At 38.1% G+C, this 20,443-nt stretch overlaps 1 protein-coding gene across 2 annotated transcripts; it reads left to right on the top strand.

Annotated features, from left to right (window-relative positions):
• Positions 1–1,392: 1,392 nt before the first annotated feature.
• Positions 1,393–20,177, top strand: yaf2 (YY1 associated factor 2). Of its 2 annotated transcripts, none has more exons than XM_038307497.1 (4): positions 1,393–1,571; positions 1,903–2,028; positions 19,014–19,169; positions 19,263–20,177. In XM_038307497.1, the coding sequence occupies exons 1-4, from the start codon at positions 1,396–1,398 to the stop codon at positions 19,513–19,515; spliced, it is 711 nt and encodes a 236-aa protein (XP_038163425.1). In that variant the 5' UTR covers positions 1,393–1,395; the 3' UTR covers positions 19,516–20,177. The 2 variants fall into 2 exon arrangements, with proteins under 2 accessions (XP_038163425.1, XP_038163426.1); XM_038307498.1 differs by lacking the exon at positions 1,393–1,571 and adding an exon at positions 1,709–1,821.
• The last annotated feature ends 266 nt before the right edge of the window (positions 20,178–20,443 follow it).

Consider the following 20,443-nt stretch of genomic DNA (forward strand, 5'->3'; position numbering starts at 1 on the left):
GGTTGGGTCACAGTGTTACGAGTTAATTGAGCTCATTTATGTACATCTCAGTCAATTTGAATGCAAAAAACTAGAATGTAATTACAATCATTCCAGTAATTTTTGCAAAAATGTACCCAATAATTTAGAATATTGAAGTGTTCATTTATTCAAAAAACTTTGACTAATTGAAACACTTTATAGCTCAATTACACATGGAGTGATGTATAATACCACTTTACGTACAGCTAATATAAACACTGTATTTAAAATGAAAACATTACACCAGAACAATAAATACAGAAATCTGTTTAAAAGTATTAATAATAATAAAAAGATAACTTTAAACTGATCAGCAAGCTGCACTAAAACCCTTATCCGGAATTATTGAATTTGACTGTATATGCAAAATAATACATTTTAGATCATTATTCTGTTAACTGATGGATATGGCTTATAACCAATAGGAAACTAAACAGAATGAGATTCTTATGAAAAGGATCATTTGAGTATGACATGAAAACAGTTAAATTATTATATTTAGGTCATGGCCTACCTAATCATCTGTAACAATGCTAATTTAACAAATGATCTACTAAAGGAAAATTCCGCAAAGCGCTCACTTTAAAGAGTGCTCTACCCATGCAAATTAATGTGATGTTTAGTGGAAAGACAAAACTGTGCATCGGAAACTGATAACCGAATATCTGAGATGATGGTGAAGCAAAGCTCATTCAAGAGTGTGGTGCTGCTGGAATCACAGCTTCAACAGCCCTGATTCAAGAGGTATCAAGGACAAGCTGCAGTGGTTTTATTTCTTGTTTTGAAGCCAATCCTGAACCAGAGGCATCTTATCTGGGCTAAGGAGAAAGGGGACTGAAATGTTGCTTTGTTTCCATTTTTGTTTTGTTTTTGTCATTTTTTTTTTTACTAATTAAAGCAAATTTTGCATCTTAGATTGGAAATCAAGGTCCCGGACACTGTACCTCAGCCTTATCCAACCTTTTATTGCATTAATGCAATAAATGGTGGTAAGGGTTATTAATGCTGTGATCAATTATGAGGCACAATTAAGGGGTAATATGTCAAATTTTCTTAATCTAGTTCCTGTTAACTATAATCATCAAACACTGTATTTGAGATCAGAATATTTCACCAGAATATTGATAACACAGAAATACTGAAGGAAAAAAAATATATTAATATATATTATATACAATATGATTATACAGTAAAGTGATTATAACTTTTCGATTGTATGTAAATGAATGAATACTTAATACCTAATATATATGTATTTATATATATGTATTTCGTTAAATATAACATCTACGATATTCTGAGGAGTCCGTGAACGCAGCATGAGATCGAGAGGAATGTCAGCCTAAGGAAATATCCGGGCTCTGATTGGCCACCATGAGTCACGTGCCGATTTCCCAAGCGGAGTTTCCACGACAGCTGGAAGCCGAGCGGGTAAAAAGGCGCATCGCTTCTTTCCCTGAAATAATCTGGAAAATAAAACGACTTGTGCTCGTCCCAGCTCCTCCAGATAAACCCTGGTCTGGCATGGGCGACAAGCGGAGCCCCACAAGGTAAGCAGCGCGTCCTAAAATAGGGAGGGGAGCGGACATAAGAGGCGAGAGCACACGGAGGAGGGGGAGGAAAAAAAAATGGGCTTTTCTCTTTCGGTCTCTCCCTCTCCTTCTCGTGTATGAGCGCGTGCCATGTAGCCGCGCGCGGGTGTTAAAAAAAAAAAAACCCTCATCGGCAATTACAGTGTCAGAACACGGCGCGCGTGCGGATGGACGATGGTTTCCTCTATCCTTTAGGCTTTGAAAATAGGTTTGCTTCCTTCTCCCCCTTCCTTTTGCTGATAACTGCTGTCTTTTCTCTCCTTCATCTCCACATTTATTGTCTTTAAAGACCGAAGCGTCAACCGAAGCCCTCCTCCGACGAGGGGTTTTGGGACTGCAGCGTATGCACCTACAAGAACACGGCAGAGGCTTTTAAGTGCATGATGTGTGATGTGAGGAAGGGGACGTCAACCAGGTAAGGTTGGATATAGCATTAGGTTTTATGTGTTTGGGATTAGTGGGTCCCTAGGGATGGATGGATGGATGGATAGATGCCTCCCCCTTCCATATAACAAAACGACACTTTGTCACGATCATCCTCTCTGTGTCTTAACATGAATAAAAGTATAATTTATTGAAGGTTAGTGACGCATTTTTAAGCTTTTCTTACTTTGCTTTATACAAGCATGGGTTAAGTAGTTGTCAAGAGTTTGCAGCCACGTGTTTAATTTTTGTTTTGTTTGCAAAACAAAAATTCCAGCAGTGGCGGTTCTAGACCAAATGCACCAGGGGGCCAGGAGGGGGCCAGCGTGTTTTCTTGGTGCACAGAAAAGCATGAAATAAAAAAAAAACATTGTAAGGGATGCAAATATATTAAGAAAGCTGCATGAAGTGAAATTTCTATTCATTAGGTTTAGGGTTAATAAAAATTTAATTTCTAATGAGGTCAGTATACATTCATAATTTAGGAATTTTACATATTTTTCACTTAATTTAAGTTAAAATGACCATTTTATATGAAATCTGAATTAGAAGTCAAGAAAAATTGATAAATTCAGCTGTAAACATTTTATTTGTTTTGAAAAAAAAAAACATTTAGCAGATGAAAACTGGGATCCTATCTCAATACCATTGAAACTATCACCTTATTGTTTTTAAATAATTATAAAACATAATTTGTAAAGAAAAAATATGAAATAGATCCAAAGGACCTATCAGTGCCAGGACATGACTGGTCCCCTTTGGCCCCTGTCTAGAACCACCCATGGATTTCAGCTGTAGTTTTCTTATAGATTTAATTGTGCCTGTTTTATTACACATACATAACGCCTTATGAAAGCTTTTGTTCTTATTGCAGTTGAGGAGGGGTATGTATTTGTGTTCATTTTGCCAAATTTAGGGGGCAGTGGTGCCCTAGTGCTTGGGGCATAAGGCTTGGAAGCAGAGACTTCCGTTGCTTAGGGGCCCCATTACTGACACCTGGTTGGTCCCCTACGCATTTGTAGACTAGGACATCTCTTTGCAGATTAAATGGTGGAAATAATTCCTCTTAAACCCACCTGATACTAGGATGACTGACCGGACTGTATTTATACCGCAACACATAACAGATTTCAACATGATGGTGAGCCGTTTAAACACGCCACCAAAAGCAAAGCAGTGGTACTTTTAATTACTATGTTAATAGCTGTGTATAGTTCATAAGACGTTTGGTAAAAAAATACACTCATATAATGTGTTTCGAAATGCAATAAAGATCTTAAAAGAACAATGTATTTGAGTATTTAATTTTTTACAATACGACTTGGAATTATGGGATAGGTTAAATGCAGGAGAGTTAATTTCATTGCTCACTACTTGTGAGAGTTTAATGACAGTAAAAAAAGTTATAGTTTTGTTAATAACCTCATATGTATGAAAACTACATTTAAAGCTTGCAGTTTAATTCAAAAGTATCCCTTTTTAGTGGGTTTTATTCCATAAAATCAGTTTTATTCAAAAATACTTTATTAATCCCAAAGGGAAATCAAATCAATAACATGCCCTGGCAGTTGGTATTGTTCTGATTGTACGGTTTAAAACTTAAAGAGAAGAGTGTTCAAAAAGTACAACATTGCTTCCATTTTCTCAGAAAGATTGTGGACTTATTGCTTGCATAAATATAGTTAAAGCTGGCTAAATAAGGATATTTCTGTTTGAAGGAGATGATCAAAATTAAGTATCCTAATCAAGGTAGCTTTTACCTAATGGCTACTTGGTATATTTTGTAATAAAGAACGAAAAAAATTAAATATTGTTTGCAGGGATTTGAAAGTAACTAAATTCTGCACTTTGTCTTATTAATTTCTGATTATGTAAGGAAACACAATGTTGAATAACATTCTTATAGTGTTTAAATATGTTCAAATCAAGAGAAAAACAGGCTTTTGTTGTAGTTATCAGTGAAAAGTATGTATTTTTTGTAGTTTAAAAGTGTTAAGCTGGTGTTTTTACCTAAGGTTTTCATACAGGGAGAGTTTTATGCTGCACATCCTTAAAAAAGTAAAACAACTTGCGAGACAGACAGCTGTTTGCAGTCTTTTCATCAATGCTAGATGATAAACAGTGTTCCCATTACTCATTTTCACGAAGGACTTTAAACTTTTTAAAGGTAGTAAATATTTGCTCCTTTGAGACAATTTTACTAAAACCTTAATCTACTTTGAAACTCACTCATTTCTACCTAGATCTAAATTATTACCATGTAATATAGACACCATAGATTGATAGATACCTGCACATTAACATAATTTAGGTGCACGGTTTATTAAGAAATTTTTTATATCATTGGAAATGTGAAGCAGGAAATCGGAGTTGTTCCAAAAGCGGTAGCCTTTGAAAATAACAATAGAAAGGCATAAAGGGGAGGAAGTGCGGCACTGCTCTCCTGCTATGGGACACTGTTGTTCCATAAACACCCTCTTAAGTGAATTACTAATTCTCATCTGTATTAGCACCAATTTCTCAATGATTACACATTCTAAAACAATGGATCAGTGATGGACTTTGTGGTATTTTTTATTTTTTTGTGTTTGTTTTAATGATTCTGTTTATTTCTTTGTGTGTGTGAGTGGGAGGCTTTGTTGTAAAAAGAGCAGCTGCAAGACAGACAGCCATAGCTCATTACTATGCAACAGCTTAATCAGCCTGCTGTCGGAGGGACACACACATGCACACACTTGAGCCCAGATGCGCCCATCATGCAAATTTTCAACATGACTGCATGCATATTTTGTAGGATAATATGTGTGTGTGTGTGTGGAGAGAGAGAGGACTAATGTTGAAATTGGTAGAAGCAGCAGACATGCTGCTGTCGCTGTGTAGAGGACACTTCATCGACTCATCCAAGTCGCTTTCAGTGCTGCCAAGAACTTGTCTCGATTCTCATGACAACAGAGGTTGTGACTTATTTTTTCTTTCCATCTTCATTTTTTTTTTCCTTGAGGAAGTTGGGAATGACACATCTAAAAATTCCCCAGAAACTGATGAAAGTATAAAGCATGTTTTTAGGAAGGATTTGACATTGCTGCAAAGCAAAAACGTTGCTTTCCCCAACCGCAAAAGCAATTAAAGATCCCTTTATAATCCTTTAAAAATTTATGTTTAACTAAACATCTGGGAAAATTGTAACCTTATAGTTAAGGTTATTTTGTTTAGCAGAGGAAATATTAACTTTTTTATCATTTTTAGCAAAGTTAATGGTTGCACAATTAAGATTCTGGCTTTTAATGCTGACATTCCTCCGTCGATCATCCAGTCTCACTCTTAAGGTTTACTAGAATTAGGATTTAAGTCTGGAAACTGAGATTGCTGTGACTTAACTTGCAAGCAAGATATGTTTGCCTCTACAGAAATGTTTCTGTCCAATGAAATGTACATCAACGTGTCAACCAGGGGTGGAAGGCTAAAGTGAAACAAACATGTCTGCAGCAGTTTTAGCTGGGAACACCTCTATTTCTGCGTCCTTTCTGCAAAAGGAATCAGTTTTTGCCCTGTTTGAATGGTAAGATTGTGGAGCTTTCCTTGGAGTTTGACCTATCAGTTAACTCTGCTAGTTGTGAAACAAATCAAGCGGCTACTGCTGCTGTGATTGGCCAAAAACGCGACATGAGAGGCAGATACCATTGGATTTACCCAGAATTCCACTGAATGCTCTTCCCTTTTTTGTGAATAGTCTCTACAGCAGCCTTCTGTATCACTCTTCTTGTATCAATCTGGCTTTTGCATGGTTAGACCATAACAGCAGGTTGCATTTCTAAGTAGGGATCTGTTTCTGTGTCAGTGTGTGTTTTGGCTCACTATATATAAATCTGGACACTTTAATGAGTCAATGTCATGCACTGTAGCAAGGTCTAAATGCCTTTAGAAGTGATGCAGGCCCACAGCACCACAAATCCACCACCCTAACATTGGACACCTTTCGTTTCCCCTAAACTCTTCTGGACTGTTTTTTGCCGTAACGTATAATTATGTCCCATTTGGGAAGGAATGATAGAAAAAGTTGTTTTCTAACATTCTCACAAAAGAGTAGACTGCATCTAATAGTCATTGGAGGGACTCCTTAACCCCAAGATATCGGTCTAAGTCAAATGGAGTACCAATATTTCTGTTATAAGTGATTTCCTTTAAAGAAAAAATTATTCTTTTGATACTATTTTCCAACTGAATTAATTAAGAGCCAGATGTAACTTAAATGTGCAGTGCAATGTGTCTGCTTCTCCAATGAAATATACTTATTTTGCATTGGTCTTTAGTATTTGTGGGATTGAATACAAATTTTAGCTCAGCTCAAAAACTGAAGAAAGCTTAAAAGCAGATCCAAGGTAATTTTGTACAGATAATGCTGGTTTGTATGTAATTCTTTTAGCTGCATAGAAATTAACCATAGCTGATCTAAAAGCTGGCTCAGTTTCATTTATGTAAATGGATCTAAAGATTAGACCTCAAGACTGACTCTACAGAATTATATCTTTGAAGATCTTTTTAAAAATGAAAACCGCTTTTTTTTCTCCAAGTATCGTAGAAATACTGACAATAATGTGGCTGTCTTCCTAAAGGGGGGACTTCAGAACAAGCTGCACAGCTGGAAGAGACCAAAAGCATCAAAATAATGGATTTCTTTATAAGTTTACTGGAGGCTGTACATGAATGTTAGGCAAGCAGATTTTTGTGCTGGGTGCAAAATAACTATCAATGCACCGTAGCTGAGGGCAATGGATTCCTGTCGGCACGGCCAGATGTCAGGAGAAGCATTCCACAGCAGCGGATGGGACTTTAAATCAGCTTATCATACACTAACAGCAAATGGTTGACATTCAAAATATCATGAAAAAGATTTGAAAGCGTTTGCTTGTAGATTTTAGCCCAGACGTTGGGATCTAAATGTTTAATGAAGGCGCAGTTCAGCATCCCTTGCAGCCTGGATTCCAGCGGCGTTGGAAGATGATCCGCTGCAGGAGGGTTCAAAGCTGTCGGCTGACTGAAAGCCGTGTGTTGAGTCTGTGGTTCTGATTGCATACAAGCAAGCCCACATCAGCAGAACTGGACTCTTATCGGAGGTAATGGTGTCTGTGATGACAGTTTGACTAAGTGGGAACCAGCTGATGGTTCACTAATGCTGTCAACAGCTCTGAAGGTGGATTTCATGAGGCACAAACTACACACTTGCAGGGATTTTTAGGGTTTACAGTTTCTTGGGTAGTTATTCATACCCACAGGAAGTTGTTAATCTTTGTGCTTCTGTCACAAAGTTTAATCAGATAGTAGCTGATAATTGTGAAGCCAGTATATAGTTATCAATACTCTGTGGTTCAAAAACAGCTGCAAGGTTTGATTCCTACTAACTTTACAAATTGACAGACTGAGAAGTGCAGTTCTCTTATTCTTTGCAAAATCACTCAAAACAATTACAGAGCAAGCAGAGAGCGTCTGTGAACATCTGTTAATCTATTGCATGAATATGCTTTAATCTGAACCACTCCGACTCTGCTCAGATTAGATATTTATGGTGCTTCTGTTTAAAGGTAAATGACTTGGTATCCATCCTGGTCCTTTACAGACTTTAACCTCATGTTTTTGAGATTTGTTCTGCATTTAACTCCCATCAGTCTTTCCATAAACTCCTACAAGCTTCCTACTCCCTGCAGAAGTGATGCTCCCCCACAGCATGCTACTGCCGCTGCCGTGTTGCAATCTAGGGGTGGCACAATTTTGTTAAAGCTCCATCTTTTTAAAGTTTTCCCCTCCAAATATCTTTGGTAAACTGTTGCAATGAATTTTGCTTTAGGGATCAGAGTAAAGGGGTCTAAAAAACAAATTCCTGCAGCATCTATTTTTGCTCTGCATTTTGGAAACCATAAATCATTTCGTGCGCTACTTTGGGTTTAAAAATATGCAGCTGAGGGGTATAAATACTTGTAATCCTGGCTTTAACCCTTTCATGCATGAATTATGATAGTATATGTTATGATTTTTTTACCAAGTGTTTTTATTACTCTTTATGAATGATAAAAACATTTTCATAAATTTTTAAAAAAAAATATACTTTCTTTAGGGAGTTGGTAACATGTCCACTTGGGTGGACAATGCGCATTTGTGCAACTGATATAACCTTGTTTTGTTTTGTTTTAAAGAAAACTATTGTTACTTGATGTCCCCATATTTTTTTTACCTGCAAGGATCGCCTAGAATAGAAGGAATGAGCAGATATTCCTCTCCCTCACAACCCATGTGCTCCTCTGTCGGCCATTTTTTTTTTTTTTTTGAGGAAAAAAAAGTCACTTGCAAAGGCTGACGAGTAGGTGGCAGTTTGACAAGTGGCAGGATGACACATTAGCGTCCACTGTAGTAACATATGTGCAAATGTGACATTAAAACATGTTCATTTAAGAGAAAACAACCATTTAATAACTGTCCACTGTAGTGACCACTATGCATGAAAGGGTTAAATTTGCAGTAAAAAAAAACTCTTACTTTAAGCGACATTCTGTCATTTTTGCAAATTAATATACATAAAATATGTTGCTCCTCTACTGCAAGCTGCTCATTTGCAATATTTAATTAAAGCAGCCTTGGAGGAGACGACACATTAGAGCCTTTCATTTTATTACCAGTTTACTGAGGGAAAGGCAGCAGATATTTTGTCTTCCTGGAAATGTTTTGGGCTCAGTCCAAGCTTTTGAAAACAAGCTGAATATGGGGGTCATGGCGCAGTAGTGTTGTTGTCTCTTAGAGGGGTTGTTAAGTGAGGTAGGAGGTAACAAGTTTGTTTTCCCAGCAGCAGCAAAGAAGCAGAAACCTTGAGCAAAGCACAAAAGGTCGACCCGGGCAACCAGTTGAACTCGTTCCAATGCTTTAAGGATTCAGTGAAAGCTACCAGACATTTAGGGTCAATTCTGTGGTCTGATGTTTGGATTTAAACTAAAAATTGAACAAGTGCTACTGACAATCTGTGATAGTTAAAGTTAAAGGTTCTTCGTTGTGGACTTCTCCTTAAATATTTCACTGAGCTGATGGGTTGGAGCCACCAGGGGACATGCTACATGTTTCACATCCTGTTCGCAGTGTTACTCATTCTGCAGGTCAGGACAGTGAGCCTGATCATGTTCCCGTTAGTCGTCCCCTGTTTGTGCTCATCCCTCTCTCTCTCTGCAGTTTCTTTTTTTTTCTGCCTCTCCCCCAGAGCGGAACTGAACCTTGGGCTCCTTTCTGACAGAATGACGGATGTGAAGCCTTTTCGTGAGCTTCACCTAAACGAGCACCAGTTATTCTGGCTTACTGGGAACCTGTCAGCGTTTGGCTGTTTTTGAGTAGTCGTTTCCAAAAGTTCTCCCACACAGTCGGTGTGCAAAGTTACGCAACCTCTTCGTTAGGCTTTGTTTTTTTTTTGCACGGGGTCGAAAAGATGCCGATTCGAAGTAATAGTGAGCAAAATAAAAGTTTTGCTTTTAATTTATTCATAGCTTATCTCAAAATGTGACCAGAAAGCTAAGCGTCTATTACCAGAGTGGGGAAGTCTGAACCACTGAGATTATTGCAGATTATGTTGATTTGGAATCTGAGACTCTTTTCAGCTAAACTGAGATTTAGACTTTAAATATATAGAGCTGTGTTTAAACACCCCTCCTCCTTTCGAGCTAAGCAAACAGGCGTCTTCACTAGACGTTCTTAAGGCAATGAGAAGGACACCCTTCCTGTTTTTAGTGAGGTGCATTCTATTGTTTTATTGAAAATCCATTATTTTCAGTAGACAAACTGCACTGATGCATAAAAACAGTCTTAATTCAGAATATGCTGGAATCTTTATTAACATTTGCAAACTTTATATTAAAAGAACTGCTTTAAAATGCTTTCTGCATGGCCGTAATTTTAGAGAAATGTATATAAAATGTGTAAAGCCTTTTTAAACTATACCGTTTTGTCTATACCTTACATTATTTTTATTTATATTTAGTGCTATTTACCTTTGGAAGAATTAAGCAGAATTTGCTGCAGGGTTGATGACCTCTAGATTTAGCCACACTAGCATCAATCTTAAAGCTTTTAATGCTTTAATGAGGTGACTTAGAGGTCATTTGGTTTGACATAACTGATGCTCTTGTGGTATTTTATGACTCTATCCTTTTTTTTTCTGTTCATCTTTTAAAAAATCTGTATGTGAACTTAAGGATAACATTAAGTTTTTACACATTTTAAAGCCTTTCTTCCCAAACATGTAGAGAATAATCCATTCTTTTATAAATTCACTCTCTGGCATTTATCAGTCACAGATGTACTCTCTGCAACTAGTGCAAAAATAAGTGCTTGAAAGCTATTTTATGATTTGCATAAGAAACATAAATAAAAACAGTTTCCAGACTCTGATCACACGCTGCTTATCTCCAAGGTGGAACTGTTGCGGTTTCGTTTTACTTCAGCAGCCTATTTGTATAACATGGAGGAGGAATTGGGGGTGGAAGTTGACACATTTGTTGAGCGGAGAAGTAGTGGCAGAGCTGAACTCGGGTCTATTTCTGTGCAAAGAAAAACCTATTCAGTAGATGTGCTTTCATTACTTCTGCAATTCTACCTTCCTGAAAGTATTTGAATGCATAAAACGTTACTGTCCTGAGGCTCACCGTTCTGGGTTAGTCTGAACATGTAAGGTGGAGTAAAATGTGGGATTTATTTTGACATGTTTGTGCAATCTCTCTGTGAAAAGGACTACAGCTCCTTGTCAACTTGAATTACAGATTAAAAATTACAGATTAGGATGTTTGTCTATTGATTCACCTCTCAAACTGATATATTTAATCGCCATTAACATTAATGTCCATATTTTTTGCAAAAATTCCGAGAAAATTTTTTACACATGATCTATAACCTTTTTATCCTATTTTATTGAGATGCATTCCTACGTGTTTTTTTCATATAACAAATTTCATTTATAAGGCACTTTTCATAAAAAAACTTTTTAAGGGGATACAAGAATTAATCAGATTAATCAATTATTGAAATAATCAACTAACTCCTTAATCATTTAATCGTTAACTGGACTATACAGAGTCTAAAACTAGCTTACAGAGCGACCCACTTAGAGCAGTAATTATAACACAGTTATGAAAAATTATATAAATATTTTGCATTTAAGATTTAAAAAGGCATTTTCTCCTGTCAATCTGCTCTATTCAGAACTCCACAAGTCAAAAAATTTTATGTTAATTCTGTATAAAATCATTTTTGAGTAACCTTTCGCTACCAGATTATTAATAAAAAAAAAATAATCGACTGATTAAACTTTTGTGAAAATAAATCATTTGTTGCAGCCCTAAAATAAATAATACACTATATTGCCAAAAGTATTTGCTCACCCATCCAAATTATTGGAATCAGGTGTTCCAATCACTTCCATGGCCACAGGTGTATAAATTCAAGCACCTAGGCATGCAGACTGTTTTTACAAACATTTGTGAAAGAATGGGTCGCTCTCAGGAGCTCAGTGAATTCCAGCGTGGAACTGTGATAGGATGCCACCTGTGCAACAAATCCAGTCGTGAAATTTCCTCGCTCCTAAATATTCCACAGTCAACTGTCAGCTGTATTATAAGAAAATGGAAGTGTTTGGGAACGACAGCAACTCAGCCACGAAGTGGTAGGCCACGTAAACTGACGGAGCGGGGTCAGCGGATGCTGACGCGCATAGTGCGAAGAGGTCGCCAACTTTCTGCAGAGTCAATCACTACAGACCTCCAAACTTCATGTGGCCTTCAGATTAGCTCAAGAACAGTGCGCAGAGAGCTTCATGGAATGGGTTTCCATGGTCGAGCAGCTGCATCCAAGCCATACATCACCAAGTGCAATGCAAAGCGTCGGATGCGGTGGTGTAAAGCACGCCGCCACTGGACTCTAGAGCAGTGGAGACGCGTTCTCTGGAGTGACGAATCGCGCTTCTCCATCTGGCAATCTGATGGACGGGTCTGGGTTTGGCGGTTGCCAGGAGAACGGTACTTGTCTGACTGCATTGTGCCAAGTGTAAAGTTTGTTGGAGGGGGGATTATGGTGTGGGGTTGTTTTTCAGGAGCTGGGCTTGGCCCCTTAGTTCCAGTGAAAGGAACTCTGAATGCTTCAGCATACCAAGACATTTTGGACAATTCCATGCTCCCAACTTTGTGGGAACAGTTTGGAGCTGGCCCCTTCCTCTTCCAACATGACTGTGCACCAGTGCACAAAGCAAGGTCCATAAAGACATGGATGACAGAGTCTGGTGTGGATGAACTTGACTGGCCTGCACAGAGTCCTGACCTCAACCCGATAGAACACCTTTGGGATGAATTAGAGCGGAGACTGAGAGCCAGGCCTTCTCGTCCAACATCAGTGTGCGACCTCACAAATGCGCTTCTGGAAGAATGGTCAAAAATTCCCATAAACACACTCCTAAACCTTGTGGACAGCCTTCCCAGAAGAGTTGAAGCTGTTCTAGCTGCAAAGGGTGGACCGACGTCATATTGAACCCCATGGATTAGGAACGGGATGTCACTTAAGCTCATATGTGAGTCAAGGCAGGTGAGCAAATACTTTTGGCAATATAGTGTAAATAGCAGTAAAGCCTGCTTAAGTGTTTTTTTTTTGTCTTGTTTTTCTTTTGAAGCCACAAGTTTTCTCATCAGGAAAGCTGCATGCATGCCGCAACCCACAGTTTTCCCCCCATTTGGTTTCTTTAATAGCACCGCTGTGTTTGTTTTTTCTTCATTTTTTCCCCACTAATTACTCAGAACTGACACTAGCAGAGAATAACACCTCTGAGTCACGTGTTTTCATCCCCTTAGGTGCTGATAAATTCTTATGTTTGTTTCCATTTTTCTGCAGAGCCTTTTAGGCTGGAGTCATTGAGGAATGAGAGTGTCGTTAAACACATCTACTTCTCTTTTGTTCTGGCTTTCTCCAGAATATAAATGGTCGCCATGATCCCATTTTCTGCTAAGTGCCGCAGATGGGTCGTTAGTGTGGTTTCCCGGTATTAGCGCTCACACACTGTACGGACGGGACAATGAGGCTAGCTGTTATCACATCAACACAGATCAAAAATTACAGCAGCCTGGTAAGCCTGTAATCAGCGATCGTGACACTGAAGTGTGCCGCTTTATGTGTTTGTGCAGGCAGGTGATTGTGTGCAGCACAGTGTGGTCAGTGGGCTGCGGAAGGTGTCGTAAACCATAGGGCACAGAGAGCCATCTGTCTGCGTATTAAAACGCTCTCTCACACCCACACACACAAAATGGTAGCATGTACAGACAGGAAAAGACAATCATTGGGTTGGAGACATCCCAGGAGCAGCAAAGCAGCCTGCTTTAAAAAAAAAAGCACACACACACCCATCTAGCGTAGTTGCAGGTGATCAACAGGGCGTAAAACCTCCTATTTCATAATCATCGCTGCATAACAACATGAGATTTTCTTATGGCTGCAGACCAGCAGCTGCTTGTTCATCACACTGAGTACTTCACAAAATAAAAGCTTGTAGTTGAAACATCTGCAGGCTTCTGTAGAGCTGTGCTTTAGATCGAGCTCATTAGTAGATCAACAGTTAAGTGGAGAAGATTCCTATCAATCTGCTTTAGCTGATCACCATAGAGAATATTATGCAAACTGACCAGGAGGATAGAGACTTTAAAAGGCTGCTGCTGCTGAATACATCTGAATGGTTTTGTTCAGCGTTAGAAAAAAAGTTTAAAATGCACCAACTCTTTTTGTTTTTCCATTTATTATAACATCTTAAGAACTGAATTGAAAAAGGTAAAGCTTTCAGATGAGATTAAATAAAGAGGTTATTATTTATTTTTTTATTTTTGGCATAACCTGAAAAGAACGGCTATATTTGGACGATATGAAACACTGAGGTTGACCCAAAAAAAAAACGACATCCTTCCTTTCAAGCCTGGCGGTTCATGCATTGAGATATGAGGCTGCTTTTTTCCTTTGACCATCAAATGACCTCACTGCACATAGAGTCCAATAGGCTTTGATCTTCCTTCCTTATATTTAATCCCATAACCTTAGCTTGGCTTTTCATAAAGGACTGTTTGGCAGCAATCTTATTATTTATTATTTTAGATGGTCATGAATACACACTTGGCATGCCTGCTAGTTTGTCACAGTGAGTTCAGGATTTTTTACCCATCACTTAAAATACGGAACCGTTCTTTATTTAGCAGGAACTTGATTTGTCCTCTATTTTCATAAACATCCAATAGACAAATCTGCACACACGACACCAAATCTAACAACAGGATAAATTACAGGAACTATTAAAACCTTCTAAATTGTCCTGGCAGACCTAAGCAGGATCTCCTTAGCTTCGCATCAGCTGCTGTCATGGTCGCCTAGAGTCCCTGTTACCAGTGTTACGTCTCTTCCTTAGAAAGGAAAAGCTTTCAAACATAAAGACATGAGGGGGGAGAATTAAATTCCTAGCTGAACGGTGACAGTGAGGATGAGGAAAATTATAAAATCTGTCAGGGTGTCAGTGAGTGTTTATAGCGTCAGCAGGGCAGAAACACTACAGAATCTCAAGCATCAGTCCTTCACACCCTGATCATCTCCTGAGACTAATTTGGTAGGGAATATGCTAATTATTGGGGTTCTATTCAGGGTTGATGTGGAGTTTATGATCATGTATTCAATCTGTAATTAAGCCAATATAAACAGCCATTTTAAGAGTCAATTAAGCAAACAAGTATTGCCAAAATATGGCTTTTTCTTTAAAAAAAAAAAATTTTTTGGCTTCTTCTGGGTATTTTTTATTTTTTATTTTAAGGAATCTTTATTCAGAGATCACAGAAATAGGAGTTAACGAGGAACTTTGATGCCATGGAGATTTCACTTCAGCTTGAGAACATTTTACTGCAGACAATATTTCATATTTTGTACAATGTTTAAATAGATATCTATCAAGCTAGTGCCATATGATAGATCATATAGTACACTATATCATTAAGTAATGAACTGTGTAGTGACTAAATCATGCTAGTCATCAAAATTTCCTCATTGTTTGCTGTATTTTATGCAAATTATTTACTATGTATCGTTCTTTGCTAATGAAGGATTTAACCTTTATTTGGACAACTTGCCTCTTTACTAGTAGCAGCTGCATAAACTATAACTTTCTACTAGGAACCCTCCATGTATTCAGGGTATGAAAGGTTTCAAATCTACGTGAGACTAGCAGAAAATGATCCCACCAGACATAAATAACGGCGCACAAAAGCCAAGAAGAGTGCAGAAAGCAATAATCTAACAATCCAATTTCTTAATATAAGGCAATAACTACCAGGGGGGAAAAAAATCATTAAATGTCTTTTGTGAGTACATTTTCAAAATGAGCTGAGAATAAAGCTTTTACAATGCTCATTATATGTTAGAAAGTTAAACCCTTTATTTTTTTACCCTAATCATCATAAAAGTTCAAATATCACAATATACACTTAGAATTATATTAGATCTGTTAAAGGCTGTTTATAAGCCAGTCAGCACCAATAAAGTTACCATCTGTTTCCAGCCAAAGCCATTAGTGGAGGAAGCGTGTGAGGTCAGCGAGTGCATGAGGAGGAGGAGGGAGAGGAGTGTGAAAGACCATGCTAGTGAGATACTGATAGGTGTGTGTGTGTGTGTTGGGGGTGGGGGGTGCAACATTAAGGGACAGGTCAGCCAAAGTTCCCCGTTACTGAAATGTGAGGTTTTCTGTAGTGTGCACTCTGCAGAGTAAAGCAGGTTTGTCTCAAACTATCTGCTTATTCAGAGACTGGGCCTCATTTCCATCAGGTTATGCACGCTTATGCACTTATTCTCAAATAAACAGATGCATTTTCTGGAAAATTGCATCATTTTTTTTAACAGTATCCTGTCTGGCAATGTGGCAATAAGAATTATTGTCTTAATGCCAAATAAGAGATCCAGATTTTGCTTTCACAAGTGGAGCAGTGCGGCTATCGTCATAGTGTTCCGCTTGATTTATGCATATATATAGCTTTATTATAATTCATGAAGGGAGTATTACAGATTTTATGGACAAGTAATGTAAGTAGAACAGGAAAGGAAAAACAGGAAAAAAAGGAAAAAAGAGATAACTATAAAACATCTTCAGTCTGCTTCATCACCTGCAAAGAGATGTAAAAAGAACAGCCCAACTAACGGATATAGTATAGGAGATAGAATAAAGTAACACCTTGATACTATCGCTGAAGTATAATTAGTATTATTTAATCTGACATAAATACTGTGGAAGCTGAAGATAAGAATATGGGCTATGTATATTTGTGGTAAAAGGGTACTTATCCATTCTTTTCTCTTTGTCAGACATTAAATCAAACTAGTTTTTCCTGCTTCAGGTCATTTTTGGATTACAAAAAAAAAATATCTCTAAAGTGCAGAATAAAGATTAAGATTATTTTATTACGGTATTAATTAGATCTGCTGCATTCCTTCATTCTAATAATTTTGTCAGCTGATTGATTTAGTTTAGAGATTGCAGCAATAAATTCTGCTAAACTTTAACATAATAAAGGTGGAGCAGGGGGGTTTGGAAGGATGGTGAGCACTTTTCCCAGACTGACTTCAGCTAAGCAATAAGGCACCTTCTGTGCACCACTTCCTTGTTTTCTTTCCAAGGACTCTGAAAGGGAAGTTAAAGCCAACCCACTGCTTTACATCTTCAAGCTTCCATGAAAGCTAGCAGCAGCGTGAAAAGCTTGAGGGTTTAAACTAAATAAGACGGATGGATCTAGCAATAAAGTTTGGTATTTTTTTAAGAGTACCGGTAACCCATATCTGACATACCTATATTCAGTTATATGTGCTACACAGCAAAGGCTTGATTGCTGGTGGTTTAGCAAAGCCATCTTTATGTAAGAAAACAACTTTCATTTAGATTTATGATTGATTAGACGTTGCATAAAGAACGCGGCTTTTATATTGGAACTGGCATGTCAAATCTTCCCCACAAAGAAGGAAGTAGTTGTTTATAGCAAGCAGTAGCTAGAGTTTATGACTATAAGAGTGTCTTAGGTGAGTCTATATAAAAAGGAGACACGGTTAAACATTAGCAGGTTAGGACTTAGTTATACTTTCTATGAAAAGTTTAAAAAAGTATATATTTACTGAAATGGAACCAATGGGGCTATGAGCAACATCAAAATTAATAACACATTACAGCTAAACAGAGAACATCTCAGCAAGGTGTATTTTTTATGGCAAAACATTATTATACGGAGTAAATGGCAGCAGTAGCTCCTTTAAATTGTCCAAAAGTGATACAGCTTAACTCAGAAATGGCTACATACAAATAAACATAAATAGGGAGTAAAAAAGAAAACAACTTAAGCGACAGCATGTCTTCTTTAACCAGGGTTAAATATGTGAAACAGGGTTTAGTGTCCTGATTTACTTCATCAATGAGCAGTAGCGATTAAATGAGAGATCATGAAGATGGAGTACATCAATCAGAAATGTTTTTATAAAATACACTTTATAGCTTGCTTTTTAATAAATAAAGGGATGTTTTTTATGTGAAGGATGCTAAAGAGGGCAGAAATCTGTTCATAGTCCTGAAGAGACGACTTAAAGGCATCTTGTTTTATTTCAACAAGAACGTCAGCGGTTTCCCTGCATCTTGCTGACAAGACGGATATGTTAGAGCATCTCACTATCTCCTTTCCATCAGATGGTTATATAGGCCAAGAGACCAATTTGCATTTTACTCTACCCTTGCTAACACCAAATTTGGTTCTATGAAGACACTGATAAGTCTGGGGGGGGGGGGGGGGGGGGGGGGGGAAGGGGGGAGAGACTCCTACTGGGTCTAAATTTAGGTCACCGCAGAATCATTAAACAACCATTTCACCCCTGCTGAACAAGACTGCTGACCACATATTGCCTCATTTTTCGGAAAATCTGCCGAAAGCATAAAGTAAAATGGGCCACTTAGGCTTATTTTGGTCAAATTCTGGCGCTGGCCTCTGCAATGCTTGTCCAAATGATCAGACTCTGCAGATGGTTTGGGCTTATCAGTGTTACCAGCCTTATAATGAAATTTGGCAATCTATTTGTCAAGCAAAAGTCTAAAGATTGCTTTTGATGGAGATTTTTTAATTTGTTTTGATTGTGAAGAACAATTTGTTCAACAAACCTCATAAATATGATAAAAGGCTTGCAAACGGGAATAAAACACTGCTCTCAGGATTCTTATTGCTCTACAGCTTTCCTGTCTCCATGTTTGCTTCTACCGCCATGCATTTTTGTAGCCATCTGCATAAATACACCTCAGTGGACAAATTTGCATCTATTTTTAATTGACCCAGCTCTTCATTTTCAGACGGGATGCAGCCCATCTTTACATCTCCCTCATGAATACATAAGATGGCTAAAAAGGAACTTGTGATGTTTGCTGGCCTCTTTCCATCACAAAATACTCCTTTTTTTTAATTAAAGTGATAACTGTTCTTCTTAGGAACAATTAAATATACTAAATCTAAAAAAAAAATCTTTTAAAATAATAGAAAGGATGCTTGCTCTGTTTATAGAATTAATTCTTATCTTAGATTTTCTGAGCTGAGTATAGAAAACTCTTGATTAGAAGTGATCAGGACTTAGGCTTTCGTTAATTTCATTTAGTACAGCTTTTCAGACAGAAAATTAACAACTTTAATTGAATAATTTCCTAAATCTACCTCTTAAAGTGTTAAAATAATAACAGAAATGTGAAATCTCTCTTGAATGTTTTGTAGCTGACATTAAAACACTTGAGCATCACCCTCCTTTCCAGCACCAGCAGGCTTCTCTAGTGCTTTGTAGCAGTGACAGGTCTTGTTCTCTCTGATTTTTCTTTCCTCCTTGTTAATCTGCTGTTCTTTTTCTCTCATGTCTTTTTAACCAACCTTCCTGCTGGATCAGGAAACCTCGTCCCGTCTCTCAGCTCGTCTCTCAGCAGCAAGTAACGCAGCAGTTTGTTTTGCCGTCGCAGCCCAAAAAGGAAAAGAAGGAGAGGGTCGAGAAGGACAAGGGCGAAAGAGAGCCAGCGCCCAAGAAGAACAGTCACAAGAAGATGAGGTAAAGTGAACATGAATCTTAAACAGGAAGTTAGCATCGATTGACACAGCATATTAAACGCTCTTTTGTTTTGTTTTCTCTGCCCTTTATCAGACCAAGATTAAAAAACATCGACCGGAGCAGCGCCCAGCACCTGGAGGTGACGGTTGGAGACCTCACGGTCATTATAACAGACTTTAAGGAGAAGGCCAAGCCCTCGTCCGCCTCCGCTCCTTCGTCCAGCTCCGCCTCGTCGGCCGACCATCACAGCCAGAACGGCTCTGGCTCAGAAAACACGGAAAAGGCTCTTTCGCTCTCCTCCCTGTCCCGAGGAGAGGGAAGCTCGGTCAACGGAGAGTCCCACTGATCATCCTGACTGGCAGCCTGCCTCTGGAGGGCTCTGTCCGCTGTCACTGGTGGATAAACTGTTGGTTATTCTTTGGAGGAGGGGGTGATATTTTGAAGATTTTTTTTTTTCTTTGTTGTTCCCAACCAGCTGAAAGATTCACCTCAATATTCTGAAGACATGTTTTGCTGAACTGACTAAAGTCTGCTGCTAGAATATGGACTTCCTGAAAGTTTGGTCCTAATGAGGAACTTCTTATAGAAACTTAGGACAAACTTTGGACAGACTACTGGATCACCTCGAGCTGAAATTCCTCTAAAACGTACTATATGACCATCATCATCATCAGGAACTTCTTCTACCCCCTACCTGGAGATTTTCAGTTTAAGCAAATGCTTTTCCAGTCTGACCAGCGACTCAATCCCCACTGCAAACCTTCTCTCAACCACATCAGTCAACTTACATAATATCTGCAGCAGGATCAGCAACAAAATGAATGTGTAAAAGTCATCTGACTGAAAATGGCACTGATTGGTGCCGTGGAATGGTGTCGCAAATAATCTGCTTTTCTGTCTTTATCATCATTTTTTTTTTCCACAGAGAAACTCTACTAAGTGTTGAATAAAAACAGACGTTTACATCCTCTCAATAAATCAAGGTTTGTCTGCGGTTATAAAATATCAGTTCATGTTTAAAGGAGATCCTGTGTTCAATCATCTAAATTAACAGAAATTTAGCCGCACATGATAAATATACATATTTACACACAGGTCTATCCACTTTAATTCAATTCAGTTTATTTATACAGCGCCAGTTCATAACACATGTCATTTCAAGGCACTTTACAGTTCAAACAGTCAAATTAATTCAAAGTTTTCTATCTAAGGAAAAGCAGTTGATTGCATCGACTCACACTAAGCATGCTTGTAGCGACAGTGGAGAGGAAAAG

Source organism: Cyprinodon tularosa, unplaced genomic scaffold (assembly GCF_016077235.1).
Source record: "Cyprinodon tularosa strain WSP-4 unplaced genomic scaffold, ASM1607723v1 ctg611, whole genome shotgun sequence".
NCBI classification, from domain to species: Eukaryota; Metazoa; Chordata; class Actinopteri; order Cyprinodontiformes; family Cyprinodontidae; genus Cyprinodon; species Cyprinodon tularosa.

Excerpts from the sequence above, each read along its gene's own strand:
- yaf2 (XM_038307497.1), top strand. The coding sequence starts at position 1,396 with ATGAGTCACGTGCCGATTTCCCAAGCGGAGTTTCCACGACAGCTGGAA. Across the intron at positions 2,029-19,013 it reads AGGAAGGGGACGTCAACCAG|GAAACCTCGTCCCGTCTCTC; the intron begins GTAAGGTTGGAT and ends CTGCTGGATCAG. Across the intron at positions 19,170-19,262 it reads AACAGTCACAAGAAGATGAG|ACCAAGATTAAAAAACATCG; the intron begins GTAAAGTGAACA and ends GCCCTTTATCAG.